This window comes from Sceloporus occidentalis, unplaced genomic scaffold, assembly GCF_023333645.1.
Source record: "Sceloporus occidentalis isolate IW3139 unplaced genomic scaffold, rSceOcc1.0.p SCAF_71, whole genome shotgun sequence".
NCBI lineage: Eukaryota > Metazoa > Chordata > Lepidosauria > Squamata > Phrynosomatidae > Sceloporus > Sceloporus occidentalis.
This window is the reverse complement of record NW_028317051.1, coordinates 918869-934603: the sequence shown is the minus strand read 5'-3', so window position 1 is coordinate 934603 and position 15735 is coordinate 918869. Positions and strand designations below refer to the sequence as shown.

Genomic DNA, 15735 nt, shown 5'->3' with positions numbered 1-15735 from the left:
ATACCTCAATTGACTGTCAACCATCTCCCACAATGCTCCTTTTCTTGCTGTGCAATTGGTTAGGCTTGTATAGGTTGCAGCACAATGCTTCTGTGTGCTTTAAGCTGCTATATAATTATCTTTAAGTGTTCCCTATATGGAGGAATAAAATGGCACTTTTTAATATAATTACAGCTTTATAATTGCCATCGCAATTGGCTACTGGAAAAGGCCTTTTATCCACAAAGCAAAAGGGAAGAAGAGAACACGGACTTTTGCCGCAGTCGACAATTCATTAACATGGTTACAAAAAAACACTTTCAAATCAGCATAATTAAGGGGAAACTGAATTCTCCATTTATTTACAGATCATAGTTGGATATAATTCCCAAAAGGTTGAGAACACTTTTTTTCCCCTAGCAGTTCTCACTTACTAGGTGGCAGATAAAATGTCTTCCCTGTTCATGAAAGAAAAGAAAACGGTACAATGTCTTAGTTTTTCTCTTTGTGATATTTTTCCTTCTTTTATTTATCACCACGACAACTTAGATGCAAGTAACGCTACTGCATTGTTTGTTTCAAATGTCATGTGATAGCAAGATGTGGAACTATTAACATTGAGCATCTCATATACAATCATAAAATATTCTGTGCCGGCTGCATATTTGTCTCATGCACCTTTTGCAAATTACATACATAATCATTTCCCAAAAGACTGAAGAGAAATATAGTAATAAAATATTGACAGACCTTGTCATTGCATATCATATCACAATATATACTGTAAGTGCATACATAGGCAGAAGTCTATGTTGATTTGACTAGCTCTTCCTATATATACATACCGTCCGCACGATGCGTTTTACCTCTGCCCCTAAGACTTACCAGAGCAGACTCCCGGGTGTCTTGCGGGGCCGGCGGGGGACATCTACGAAATACGCGTATACAACTTCCGGTGCCGGCACATCCGCTGCGTAGATGTCCCCCGCCGGCCCCGCAAGACACCAGGGAGTCTGCTCTGGTAAGTCGGGGGGGGGGGCAGAGTGGCAGCATATCTCGGGGGGGGGAGGACAGTGGCAGCATATCTCGGGGGGGGGACAGTGGCAGCATATCTCGGGGGGGAGGACAGTGGCAGCATATCTCGGGGGGGAGGACAGTGGCAGCATATCTGGGGGGGGGGACAGAGTGGCAGCATGTTTTTTTGGTGCTTTTTTAAAGAAAAAAACGTTTCCTCCAGGTGCAATTTAAATATTAGAACTTTCTGAGACGTATAAGCACATAAACATGAAGGAGAGGTAGCTGCTTCCCGGGCCATAACTCTGAGGCTAGGTTTGCATGGCATATTTATTGGAGTCTTGAGATAAAACTCTTTAGATTAGTAGATTAATAGTATCATTTTTACTGTATGAAGATTTTATGAATGAAAGCAAAGTTTCTTCTCATTGATATTTGTTTTACTGTTGTAATACCTTCAAAACTGTAACTTGTTATTTGACAGATATGAATTACCATTGTAGGAGACAATGTAATATAGTGTTGGCTCTTTTGTATACACAGACCTGTAAAGTCAGATCTGTCAGGTTTCCAAATTTCTACAATTTACATTTTTATACAATAAACACATTTCTGTGTTAAAATAAGCAACAAATATGTATTAAAACCACACCATATGTGTATACCATGGGAACAGCTTTCTTAACACACTGTTCTAAAGATTTGCATGATTAGTCACCGTATTATTTTCCTTTTGTTAAGTTGCTGTTGATTGGTTCAAGCAGCAAAAAGGAGATGCCTATAAGACATGAAAATCATTGCATAATGCTAGCTGTTTTAAAATAATCTTCAGTATTTTCACTGAATGATAAAACCAGAAAAGCAAACTACTTGTTTTAGCAAATTAATTTTGTTATGCTTAACCCCTTAACGACAATTGCCGGTCCTGGCACGACACGGAAAAGCATGTGCTTTACGACAATTGACGTGCCAGGACCGGCACGTCTTTAAACGGGTGCAGAAAGCGATCTGTTTTCGCTTTCTGCACCCAAAAAACGTTGCTGAATGCCTCGACCTCGAGGCATTCAGCAACGCCGCTATCGGAACAAAGGGGCCATCTCTGGCCCCTCCACGGGGCGTCAACATCCGCCATACTTTGTATGGCGGCGGACGCCCGTATTAAAAGCATTTAGGAGGCGATCGACGATCGCCTCCTAAACTTAAATGGTGTCGCTGGAATGCCTCGATCAGGAGGCATCCAGCGACACCAAACACTTACCTTTCGATGGGCTGTGACCGCTCCGGAGAGCGGTCACAGCCGCAGCTGCCGATGATCTTCGCCATCAAGCAAGATGGCCGCTGCCCTGTAACAGGAACAAACAAATTTTAAAAGTTCGCTAGACGGTCCAGACCATCTAGAGAACTTTGGCTCCACTTGCAGGTTGAATACAGGTACTGCATTCACCATGCAAGTCAATGGAAGCCAGCTTTCTAATCACAGTGTGATTAGTAAAAATAAATTAAAAAATAAAATAAAATTTATAATAATTAGAAAAAAAATAGTAAAAAACTAGTAAAATGTAAAAATCATTTCCCACTGATGTCAGGGGAACCTCCAAGTTGAAAAAAAATGTTAAAATTTTTTTTTTAAAAAGACAAAAAAAAAATATATATATATAAAAAATATATTTTTGTGAGCAAGTCCTAAAATTAGCATATTAGCTTAAAACAATTCTCGCATGGAAAGAGTTAAAATACTGGCATATTAAATGCCCGTGGGGTGTCTACTTTTAAAAAAGGTATGATTTGATGGGGTAAATTGAATTGGCCAGGTTCAACAACGTCCCAATTAACACCGGGGGAAGGATGGCCACACACCTAATTTCCAATTAGAAAAATGCACACGTACCAAATGTGGCCTTTTAGTTCCCACAAAAATGACACACCCGTGCATGTGGGATATCACTGCACTCAGGAGATGTTGCTGAACACATTATGGGGTGTCGTGTGACAGCGGCATATACCAGGAGCTGTAAATTCATACATAAAGTAGGTGTGTGTGGGAAAAATACACACACAAAAATACTACTGCAAACTTTGAAAACATGCTGGTGGTAAAATGTGTGCATGCAAAGAGTTAAAATACCAGCATTTAAAATACCCTGTGGTGTCTAGTTTTGAAAAATATATGGTTTTGTTGGGCACACTGAAATGGCCCGGCTCAAAGATGTACCAAATAGGGCATGGGCAGTGGATCCCCAAATGCCAAAGTTCAACATTGAAAAATGCGCATGCCCCAAATGTGGCCCTTTTGCCCCCAAACGGCCAGGCAAAATCCTTCATGTGAGGTATCGCTGTACTCAGGAGATGTTGCTGAACACATATTGGGGTGTTTTGTGATAGTGACATATACGAGAACTTTTTAATTCATACCTGAAGTAAAATGTGTGTGGAAAACCAAATGCAAAAAAATGACTACCACAAAGTTTGACAAAGACTGGTGGTAGATATGGTGCATGGAAAGAGTTAAAATACTAGCATTTGAAATACCCTGGGGTGTCTAGTTTTCAAAAATATATGGGTTTATTGGGCACACTGAAATGGCCCGGCTCAAAGATGTACCAAATGGGGCATGGGCAGTGGATCCCCAAATGCCAAAGTTCAACATTGAAAAATGCGCATGCCCCAAATGTGGCCCTTTTGCCCCCAAACAGCCAGGCAAAATCATTCATGTGAGGTATCGCTGTACTCAGGAGATATTGCTGAACACATATTGGGGTGTTTTGTGATAGTGACATAAACGAGAACCTTTTAATTCATACCTGAAGTAAAATGTGTGTGACAAAACAAATGCAAAAAAATGACTACCACAAAGTTTGACAAAAACTGGTGGTAGATATGGTGCATGGAAAGAGTTAAAATACTAGCATTTGGAATACCCTGGGCTGTCTAGTTTTCAAAAATATATGATTTGATGGGGTAAATTGCATTGGCTGGGTTCAAAGATACCCGAAATGGCACATGAGGGGAAGAATTACCAGATTTGGAAAAAATGGCTTTGAAATAGCAAAACGCTACCTGTACTTATTGCCCCATAATGGGTAGAAAAAAGCAAAAAAACATAAAAACATTGGGTATTTCTAAACTCAGGACAAATAGTAGAATCCATTTAGCAGGTTTTTTCATTACCTTTTATAGATGAGTAAAAGATTTTTCAACTAAAAGTTAGAAACAGTCATTTTTTTCTAAATTTTTCACCATATTTTATACTTTTTTTAGTAGTAAATAATATGATACAATCAAAACAATGTCATCTAAAGAAAGCCCTTCTTGTCCTGAAAAAAACAATATCTAATGTGTGTGGGTTCAGTAAACGGGAAAGAAGAAAATTACAACTAAACACGAGCAGCGCAGAAATGTTAAAACGGCCATTGTCACGAAGGGTACAAAAAGTAAAATCAGCCTTTGTCACGAAGGGGTTACTGACAGGCACAGTTCCCCTTTAAAAGTTACCAGTCAATACCAAATGTAAAGCAAATTCGATATGTCCAAAGATGGGATATTTTGTTTTAGGGGTGAGGCAGATGAATAGCTAAAAGGCAATTCTGAGTTCTTATGAATATTAGTTAATTAAACTATTAGGGTCTTAAAGAAGGAGTCTCCCAAACATGCATTGGCAGTTCATATACTAGGTTTTGTATCCCCTCTCTCCTTACTAAAGGCAATAGTGTACAAAAGATACAGACCTATAGGCAATGTAGGCACCAATCTAGAGTGCAGACTGGGTGAGCCTCCTAAGTGGAGGACTGGACTGCCCATCGCTGGAGGAGCAGGGCCGGTTAGTGAGATCATGGATCTACCACTAACCAGACCGAACTATGTATAAACAGACCTCACGTTTTAACTACTCCCTCGTGATGCTGCTGGTGATTGATGCTGAGTGCTGGAATATGACATCATATCCTGTCGCTTAGCAGTAAAGTTGAACACACCTTAATAGAGCCCTGGACAGAGGCCTGTAAAGACCTGTGAAGAAGACGCCCTCTCAAAGTATAGAATAGATAAAGAGAAAGATATAGAGGAAGGATAATGAAAAGGAAAGAGTGAAGAGGGAAAGAGGTAGAAAAGGGGAGAGATAGTGAAAAGTGGGAGATAATGAAAAAAAGAGAGGTGGAAAAAAGCCAAAAAGGGGGAGAGATAATGAGAAAAGGATTTAATAGATAAGGACATATGGGGACAAAGGGGAGTGATAAAGAAAAGGAAGAAAGGTAGAGATAAAGTGGTGGGGGTAATGAGAAATGGGGGACATGTGGAAAAGGTTGAAGATGAATAGAAGAAGAGATCAAGAGAAAGGGGAGGAAAGGAAGAGAGAACGAGAGAGAGGAAGGGGAAGGAGAGACAAAAAAGAAAGGGTGAGGAGAAAAAAACAGAAGAATAGAGATAATGAGAAGAGGGGATCAAAGAGAAGATGGAGAGATGAGACGAAGAAACGGGTGGGTTGAGAGAAAAGGAAAAGTTAAAGAGATAAAGGGGAAAGATGAGAGATTGGGACAAGGTGGAGAGATAACAAGAAAGGAAAGGAGAGCGGGAATATATGAGTAAAGGGGGATATGTGGAGAAAAGGAGAGATAAAAAGAGAAAGGGAGAAGTATGGAGAAATAGATAAAGGGAATGAAGATCAGAGATAATCAGAAAGGGCAGAGATAGAGGAAATAGAAGGCGAGATATATAGAGAGACAATAGAAGAGAGAGAGAGAGAGAAAACAAAGAAGAGGAGGGGAAATAAAGAAAAATGGTAGGTAGATAAAGAGAACAAGAAAAAGAAAGCGATGACCTGTTTGGAGAGTTCTTTGGTCTTCATGGTGCTGCTTGCTTGGTGGTGCCCCATGCTCAATGTGTTGCAGACTCTGTGGCCTTTCAAAATAAGTGTGTGTATATATAGTTACATAGTTCCATAGGCTGAAAAAGGACATGCGTCCATCAAGTTCAGCCTTTCCTATATCTGTTAATTTGTTGCTGTTGATCCAAAAAGAAGGCAAAAAAAACCCCTGTTTCGCTCTTTCCAATTTTGCACTAACCAGGGAAAAAAATTCCTTCTTGACCCCAAAATGGCAGTCAGATTTCTCCTTGGATCAATAAGCTGTTTCCCCATAATTAAAGATTATATCCCTGAATATTATGTTTCTCCAGGTATCCATCCAGTTGCAGTTTAAACGTCTGTACAGACTCCGATAAAACTACCTCTGCAGGCAGAGAATTCCACATCCTTATTGTCCTTACTGTAAAAAAACCCTTTCCTCTGCTTTTCTAAATCTCCTTTCTTCCAGTCTGAACGCATGACCACGTGTCCTATGCATAGTCCTGTTTATGAACAGATTTCCACACAATGGTTTGTATTGGCCCCGAATATATTTATATAATACTATCATATCCCCTCTGAGGCGACGTTTTTCTAAACTAAACAGATTTAAATTAGTTAACCTTTCTTCATAACTATAGTGCTCCATTCCTTTTATTAATTTTGTAGCCCGCCTCTGCACCTTTTCCAGTGCTATAATATCCTTCTTTAGAATAGGTGCCCAAAATTGCACAGCGTAATCAAGGTGCGGCCTTACCATTGATTTATACAGAGGCAAAATTATATCTTTATCCCGCGACTTGATGCCCGACAATACCTTACTGGCCTTAGCAACCGCAGACTGACATTGCACATTGTTGCCTAGTTTGTTGTCTATAACAATTCCCAAATCCTTCTCATTTGTCGTTACCCCTAATTCACTACCGTTTAGGGTGTAGGTTGCTTGTGCATTCGCTACCCCAAAGTGCATAACTTTACATTTATCTACATTGAATTTCATCTGCCATTTGTGTGCCCAGTCCCCCAGTCTATCTAGATCCCTCTGCAGCACAGTAATATCCTGCTCGCCCTGTATAACTTTACCTAGTTTAGTGTCATCTGCAATAGGGCTGCAACAACTAATCGATAAAATCGATAAAAATCGATAATGAAAATCGTTGCCAACGAATTTAATTATTGATTAGTAGAATCGATTTTTATTGATTATAAAAAGAGGGTTTTTTCAGAGCAAACGCTCTGAAAAATACCCCTCATTATATAAACCGTTTCAGTGACTCACAGCAGCAGCTCCTACTTACCAGCCCCTCCCTGTAATCACTGTGACAACTGGCCCCGCCCCCTTCCTTCTCCCAGAAGGCCAGAACCACATGGCTGTGACACTCTAATAACTGTAAGTATAAAATTAAGATTTGGGCTGCTGAAAGTTAGGGGAGGTGGGGGTTAATTTAGGGGCAGTTATGGTTAATGGAGTGTTTAGGGTTAATTTAGGGGCAGCTATGGTTAATGGAGTGTTTAGGGTTAATTTAGGGGCAGTTATGGTTAATGGAGTGTTTAGGATTAATTTAGGGGCAGTTATGGTTAATGGGGTGTTTAGGGGCAGCTATGGTTAATGGGGTGTTTAGGGTTAATTTAGGAGCAGCTGTGGTTAATGGGGTGTTTGGGGTTAATTTGAGGCAGTTGTGGTTAATGGTGTTTTTAGGGTTAATTTAGGGTAGTTGTTTTGATGGGGTATTTAGAGTTAATTTAGGGGTAGTTATGGTTAATGGGGTGTTTAGGGTTAATTCAATGATGAGGACTGAGGGTTAATTTGATTAATTTAATAAAGTTAACTTAAGGTGCAGTTAGAGGTAAAGGGGGGCAAACTAAGGGGAATCTAAATCCTGGGGGCAGTGAAGATTAACCCAGTACTTATTTATAAAAGTATGGTGTCAGTGTGCTGTGAACGGGTCTGTGACTCTGAGGGGACTATGAGATATCTGGGGGTATAAGGCATATCTGGGGAGGATGGAGTGACATATCTGGGGGTATAAGGCATATACGGTATATAAGGCATATGTGGGGAGGGCAGTGTGGCATGTCTGGGGAGGACGGAGTGGTGTATCAGGGGGTATAAGGCGTATCAGGCACAGTGACGTGTGTGGGAGGCAGCGTGGAGTGGTATATGTGGGAGGCAGCGTGGCGTGGCATATGTGGGAGGCAGCGTGGCATATGTGGGAGGCAGCGTGGAGTGGTATATGTGGGAGGCAGCGTGGAGTGGCATATGTGGGAGGCGGCGTGGCATATGTGGGAGGCAGCGTGGAGTGGCATATGTGGGAGGCAGCGTGGAGTGGCATATGTGGGAGGCAGCGTGGAGTGGCATATGTGGGAGGCAGCGTGGAGTGGCATATGTGGGAGGCAGCGTGGAGTGGCATATGTGGGAGGCAGCGTGGAGTGGCGTATGTGGGAGGCAGCATGGAGTGGCATATGTGGGAGGCAGCGTGGCATGTCTGGGAGGCAGCGTGGAGTGGTATATGTGGGAGGCAGCGTGGAGTGGTGTATGTGGGAGGCAGCATGGAGTGGCATATGTGGGAGGCAGCGTGGAGTGGCATATGTGGGAGGCAGCGTGGAGTGGAATATGTGGGAGGCAGCGTGGAGTGGTATATGTGGGAGGCAGCGTAGAGTGGAATATGTGGGAGGCAGCGTGGCATATGTGGCAGGCAGCGTGGAGTGGTATATGTGGGAGGCAGCGTGGAGTGGTATATGTGGGAGGCAGTGTGGAGTGGCATGTCTGGGAGGCAGCGTGGCAAGCCTGGGCTCAAATGTGCATCAATTGGGGGGCTGGTTGGGAAATAAAGACAAGAAATGCATTTTATCAAAGTTTTTTTTTATTCTGCTGTTTTTATTTAACATCATTTGTTTATTAAATTATTTTAAATAAATGAAAAATTTTCATTCTTTATTTTTATCCGATTAATCGATTAATCGACAAAATAATCGGCCAACTAATCGATTATGAAAATAATCGTTAGTTGCAGCCCTAATCTGCAAACACAGAAACATGACTTTCAACGCCTACTGCCAGGTCATTTATAAATATGTTGAATAAAATTGGTCCCAGAACAGAACCCTGAGGGACACCACTTACCACTTTTGACCAGCTTGAAAATTTACCATTTATAACAACTCTCTGTTCTCTATCTCTAAGCCAATGTTCTACCCAAGAACAAGAATTTGCATCTAGACCAATTTCCTTCAGTTTGAATACTAACCTATTGTGTGGAACCGTGTCAAACGCCTTGGCAAAATCCAAGTAGATTACATCCACTGCAACACCCTGATCGACACTTCTACTTACTTCTTTGTAGAATGCAATTAAATTAGTTTGACAGGACCTATGTTTCATAAAACCATGCTGATTTTTGCTAATAATACTGTTCTTCCCGAGGAATTCTTGAATATTATCCCTAAACAGCCCTTCAAATACTTTCCCAGCCACGGTATATATATATATACTGTGATCATGTGACATTTTGATTGCACACAGGTGGACTTCATTTAACTAATTATGTGATTTCTGAAAGTACCGTAATTGGTTGCACCAGATCTTATTTAGGGGCTTCATAGCAAAGAGGGATGAATACATATGGGCACACCACTTTGTTTTTGTTTTTTGAATTTTTTTTAAAAAAGTTATTTTCTTCATTTCACTTCACCAATTTGGACTATTTTGTCTATGTCCATTAGATGAAATCCAAATAACTCCAGGTTGTAATGCAAAATAGGAAAAAATGCCAAGGAAGCCCTTACGAAAAAATTACTGCAGTTTTTCTGAAGTAATACTGCAGTTTTTTGGACATGAAAAAACTGCAATACTGCACTTTTACTGCAGTTTTACTGCACATTTACTGCAGTTTTACTGCATTTGTACTTCACTGTACTGCAGTATTACTGCACATTTACTGCACATTGTTTTTATATTGCAAACCTACAGTTGTACTTCAATGTACTGCAGCTTTATTGCATTTGTACTTCCGTACAAAAATAACTGCAGTAAAACTGCAGTACAGTGAAGTACAAATTCAGTAAAACTGCAGTAATACTGCAGTAAAAGTGCAGTATTGCAGTTTTTTCATGTCCAAAAAACTGCAGTATTCAGAAAAACTGCAGTAATTTTTTCATAAGGGAGGGGTAGTGAATTATTTCGGAATGCTTTACAGAAAATATTTTTACCTCATGTGAAGTTTTTTATTTGGTTTCTGTAAAAAGCAAATTGTGTTATAAAACAGTCAATTAGTTCACATAAAAATACATTTTGTGGGTATAAGCTTATGTTAATGCACCCAAGAAAACAATTAGTGTAAAATTCCAAGTTTAAATATAAACAAGTTGTAGCTTTTTCCACTGTAACATCCCATTATTGTGTTCAGGTGACATAGCTAAACACAAATTAATTTTGGGGGGGCACAAAAATCACATCAAAATTGTAATGTTTATGGAGAACACATTTGTTCTGCATATTTAGAACAGACTGGCCATGGCTACAATAAGATGGTCAAACCGCCTCTAAAGGAGTAGGTTAGGATGTCTGCATTTTAGAAATATATAGTTTTGGAAAACGATTTTAGAATCTGCGACCACTATCAAAGCTAAATCCTAAGAATACCTAGTTTAATAAATTTACAGCTTGAAAAATGTTAGACCTACACTATCATTTTGCCCTGCAGTCACCAAAACAGATGGAAATCCAATCCAGCTGGGATGTTTTCTAAATCAAGGCGAGTGAGTGAATATATTTTGGGCCTGCTCCATTTGCATACAGAATATGAAATGTGCTTATGTGTTTTTCATCTGTAGTTATATTTAATTGATATTAAATTGTGGGTTATAGAAAAAGTATTGCTTCAAGAGAAATCTATCTATCTATCTATCTATCTATCTATCTATCTATCTATTTATCTTGAATAAACACATGCAAAGGTGCTAGAAGTTTGTAAGTGTAAAATATCCATGGACCTTTTTGGTCCAATTATAGATTTAAAAATGTGTATAGTAATATTAAGATAAATTAGATGACAGTATAATTCAGTTGGTAAATTTCAGATGTTCTGCATGTCACACAAAAACCTAATATTTTGGTACTATAACCAGCCAATTATACATGTTTCTTTTGGTTTCCTAGATCTCAGACCACCTCGATCCCACTAATTGAAAGGACGTTTACATCATTTCCCTCATTCAGCTCGGTAGGAGAATGGCTAGAAGCAATTGAGATGGAAAGGTACAAAGATAACTTCACAGCAGCAGGATACTGTTACTTAGAGTCCGTGGCCAGAATGACAGTGCAGTAAGTTACGTCAGCCTCTTTGGTAATATTTTTATTTTTGGCTAGGAAAAGAGGAAAGAACGTTGTTTTCCAAATTGACACGTAGGGGGAAGTTCTATTGAAGAATTCCGCGGGTATCTGTTCTTGTTGTGTAATGCAATAAGGTGCGTTATGCCACTGTTACTATAAATTTCAATGTAATATTTATACATTCTGAAAGGAAGAAAAGTGAGGAGAGACATAATACCTACGTTGACAATTTAAATAAAGTCAAAGAGGGAAATAGTTGTGATGGCTGAACCAGAAGGCAGTGTGGACAAATTTGAGGGGGCTAATGGGGCATAATTCTACTTTACAGAAAGGCTGGGAGATACTTGATACTTGATACTAGTTGTGATGGCTGAACCAGAAGGCAGTGTGGACAAATTTGAGGGGGCTAATGGGGCATAATTCTACTTTACAGAAAGGCTGGGAGATACTTGAAAGAGGATTCCTGTGGAAGCAATACAGACAAAGCATTACAGACATTTAAGAAAAGTTTACACACCCCAGGATATTTTGGAGGATTAATATGTTCCAATAAAAAGTGATTCAATAAAGAAGATTATTTTTGCTTCTATGTACCTTCCCAGATTTGCCCCAAATTCTCAGATTATCCAAGATGATAACAAAGCCTCACATCAGCCATTGATCAGTTGAGAGTTATGGTTTAAAGTCCTCATCCTCAGTATCCATTGTGAGGAATCAACCACAGTGATCTGGTCCTGTATAATGGATAACTAAATCAATGAGATTCCTTCAAAATCTTTGCAGTGGTTTAGCTATTCATACTTGTGCAGGGGAAGCTCTGTCCTTCCTAGAAAAATCTTGAGTTTTGGACCTTTATAATAAATAGTGCAGTGAGGATGTTGAAACCACAATGCTGAATATTAGGAGGTTGAGAGGGAATGAGACAAAAGAAAAGGGGCTGCTTGAGTGAGGATGATTTTATTATCTTAAGGGGCCACTCAGTTAACCTAGGTTAAGGTCCCATGCTTGTGTGAAATGACACAGAGAATATCCAGAAAAGTATGAGTTGTGTCCTATGGCAAGGCCCCATTTTTTGCCAGGATATCTGTAAAATATCTGTATTTTGGCATGTGGTTAGTCCCTTTGTATAAAACTCATATGCATATATATGCATATATTTTATGTTTGCTCTAGAGCTGAGTATATGCATCACTTGACCTCTAGCAACATACACTCAAGATGCCGTATAACTTAGGGACAATTAGATAACTTGTGTATTTGCTTAACTCAATATTTTGTCTCATAGGGATGTCATGAGCCTAGGGATCACCTCCGTGGAGCACCAGAAGACCATTCTTAGTGGTATCCAGACATTACGGGCACAAGTTATACAGATGCATGGCCGTGGTGTACAGGTGTGATATGAAAGGAAATAAGGGCCCTGTGACTCTGTGAAAATCAAAAGGGAGCTATGTATGTGCCCCGAATCTGGGCATGAAAAGGCAACACCACAAAGGAGTTGATTAAGAAAACAAGGATCATGTCTCTTGACTTCTTGTAAGCAACTGCAATATTGCCAAATGCAGGTGTTTAAGCTCTATAGTCAATGGTGGACAATGCCTAAAATACAAAGAAGAATTTAATTTAACCCTTTCATCAGGAGGAAATTAAATAGGTGCATTCACAATGTCGTACAACTGCAGACTTGAAAACAGGGCAAATTTTAGTGGTCTCTCATTAAGCCCAAGGGTCTGTATGGTACATAGGCATACAGGGTGAGCTAAAAAGTGTGCACTTGTTTTTACATGGGGTACATATTGTAATGTTTTGGTGCCAACTACTCTATTACTTATGAGTATTTAAATATTTTTCTAACTGGAAATGTGTTGTACTGACTCATATAAATAGCTTTTATTTTTTCAAAATGTAAATGTAAAAAAAAAGAAAGAAAAAGGGACTTTTTATACTACATTAAGTGTTCAAGTGACGTTTGGTGCAGAAAGTGCTGGCCTTTTCTTTTATTCTCCGTTTACCTTACTAAGCACTTTTTTCTCTGCGGCATTAAATGATGGCATCTTTCTCTCGTGGGGCAAATGTGCTGAAGCAGAAGTGGTACAATTTGTCTTGGAGTTGAAGTTCAATGTGAGCAATCGTTTACTTTGCAAAGGTTTATCTGACAGTTTTCTAGTAGCTGGTAGATGAAAGGAAGAAAAAACAAGCAGAATAAAACAAATAACTCTTGTACAACCTTTATTTATACCTGCATTGGTGGTTGTGAAAGATAATTAGTTATGTATGCGAAACTAGTGATCAGTGGGAAGTTTGCAGGTATAAACTGCTAGAGTAACTTATTCCAGAGTGATGCATTATAATAAATGTTTAAACCAACTACATCAGATCATGTTATGCTACATATACATTACAAATTGCTTGTCTGACCTCTTAGGAACTTTCACCTTTTTGTTCTCATGTAAATGTCCTATCCTAGCTTCCAAACTAGGATCAGAGTAGAACCGACAGTTCTTAGAGGTAGGAATGAGTTTATATTCCCCCCAGGGATGTAGTGAAAAGGAGGACTCTGTTATATGCCTGCAGGAAAACATCCCATGGATGGGAAATCCAACTAAGTTACCATGTGAAAAAAAACAACTCTAAACACATTTGGTGTTCACTGAAAGGGACTGCGAAGAAATCTCATATAAAGAATCCAGTCAGTGTGCAGTCCTGGCCGTGTCCCGCAAGGGAAGGCTCCGGGTAGCCGGAGCCGAGACATTCCCAGGTATGCATATGACAAATTCATTAATTATTAATTATAGAAATGATAATAGATAATTCAGTAAAAAAACAAGGAAAAAAATAAATATCAAAATAGGTGTGGTAGTTTTATTGAAAAAAGTCACATCATCCTCCAATGTAATGGAAACACATACAATCCTCAGTAATAATAACGCCCAATCTTGTGTGTGTGGTAAGGGATCTCTTTTCCCAAGCAAAACCTGGCAGATGTCACCTCGGAGCACAGGGGTGAGAAATGAATTAACTAATTAATTCACCTAATAACTGAAAGCTCGTTAGGTTTCAAAACACCAAAAAAAGTGCACTCCACTTTTTGACTTTTTATAAATTAAATTATATTACGTATGTTCACACAAACCTGTGAATGTTCTATAAAATAAACCGTATTTTATAAAGTCCGATCAACAGAAATCTCTTACACATATGTTATGGACATTACACCTAAAATGCAATTTTCTGTTCAATACTTTTAGTGCCCCCCACAGGAGTAACTGATGACCAACAATCATTAGCTTCAAGCAGGTAGTAATAGAATAGTACATTTTAAAACAAAGTGGTAAAAGAGGCTGTAACACGCTCTTGAAAAGGCTCAAATATTATGCATGGGTTCCTATATATGACAACTTTCTAGATATGCATTATGATAAGATATAATGAAACATTAATTATTCAGGAAAAAAGGGTTGATGAATCAATTTAAGGGATTTAATTTATATACCACGCACAGAAATTCCAATTTCAAGTAAGCTCTGTTGCAACTTTCGATTCTGGGCAAATTTAAACTTCCTGAATAGACCTTTTTGAAGAGCAAAAATATTGTTATTGAAGCCTGTCCTTAACAGTTTTATTGAAACTGATTTTCTAGCAAGAAAATCTAATTTAGGGTTTAATTATATTTAACAGCACCTTTTACACTGCCAGCAAAAGTCAAATGATAGAGAGTTTTGGGTTATTAAACTTAACATTAAAAGTAAATTATATTTCTTTTATTATTATTTTTTTTTTGTTAATGTAATTGTGGAGACTAGAAAAAGTGATGGAACTTTTAAAATGAAGTTATTGTCATTGCATTATCCTAATAGATAGCTTAATTAACTACAATTCATTTTACATTGGCTTTGTATGCATATAACCTTATTATCATTTCCTTGTAACTTATATTAGGGATAAATGGACTGTGACCAAAAATGGTGTTTGAGGCTGAATTTAGTATGGTAGGTTTTTTTTATGGGAAAGAAAAATGTTTTGAATGCAGATTTAAGTGTAGAAGGTTCTCAAAGGCACACATCTAATGTTGGCATAGTCAAAAAAGACAAGTCCCTCACATGGATATCACTGCAGCATTAAAAAAGAAAAAATATATTTGGGTGTTTGTGGTGAGGATTAATAGCTGTCCTTCTCAAGTGCCTATGCACAATGCCTGGGAACTCTCACTCACTATCCATTTCAGCTTTGAGGCTAGCAGTGCCTCTATGCATATCCACTCATCATGGCTACATTTTTGCCTCCTATAAGGGGTAGGGAACAGAAAGCCCTGGGGAGCAGTCCTGGAAACTTCCCAGGTATGCTACTCTAATGGATAGCTCCACGAATGAAAAATTAGACCCTTCAGAAAAAAATACTGCTGTGAGGGTTTCTCAGCGAGTGATATCACCTCAATAACCTCATTAGTTCGACACAGAGTGTTTTTTTGTGTGCTGTGAATTTGAATTCACTTTAGATACGTTTGGTACTCTTTTAAACATAACATATTCATTCGTGAGTATATTTCTCTTCTCATTAAATTTGATAGGAGAAA

The 15735-nt window shown here is 38.9% G+C and overlaps 1 protein-coding gene across 1 annotated transcript in view; it reads left to right on the top strand.

Moving 5' to 3' along the window:
• LOC149286253 (ephrin type-A receptor 7-like) overlaps positions 1 to 12562 on the top strand; it is a 237041-nt gene extending 224479 nt beyond the window's left edge. The window contains exons 16-17 of the mRNA XM_089494294.1: positions 10989 to 11153; positions 12448 to 12562. Of these exons, the coding sequence (XP_089350420.1) occupies positions 10989 to 11153; positions 12448 to 12562 (280 nt within the window). The remainder of the gene's footprint in view (positions 1 to 10988; positions 11154 to 12447) is intronic.
• Positions 12563 to 15735: the final 3173 nt, after the last annotated feature.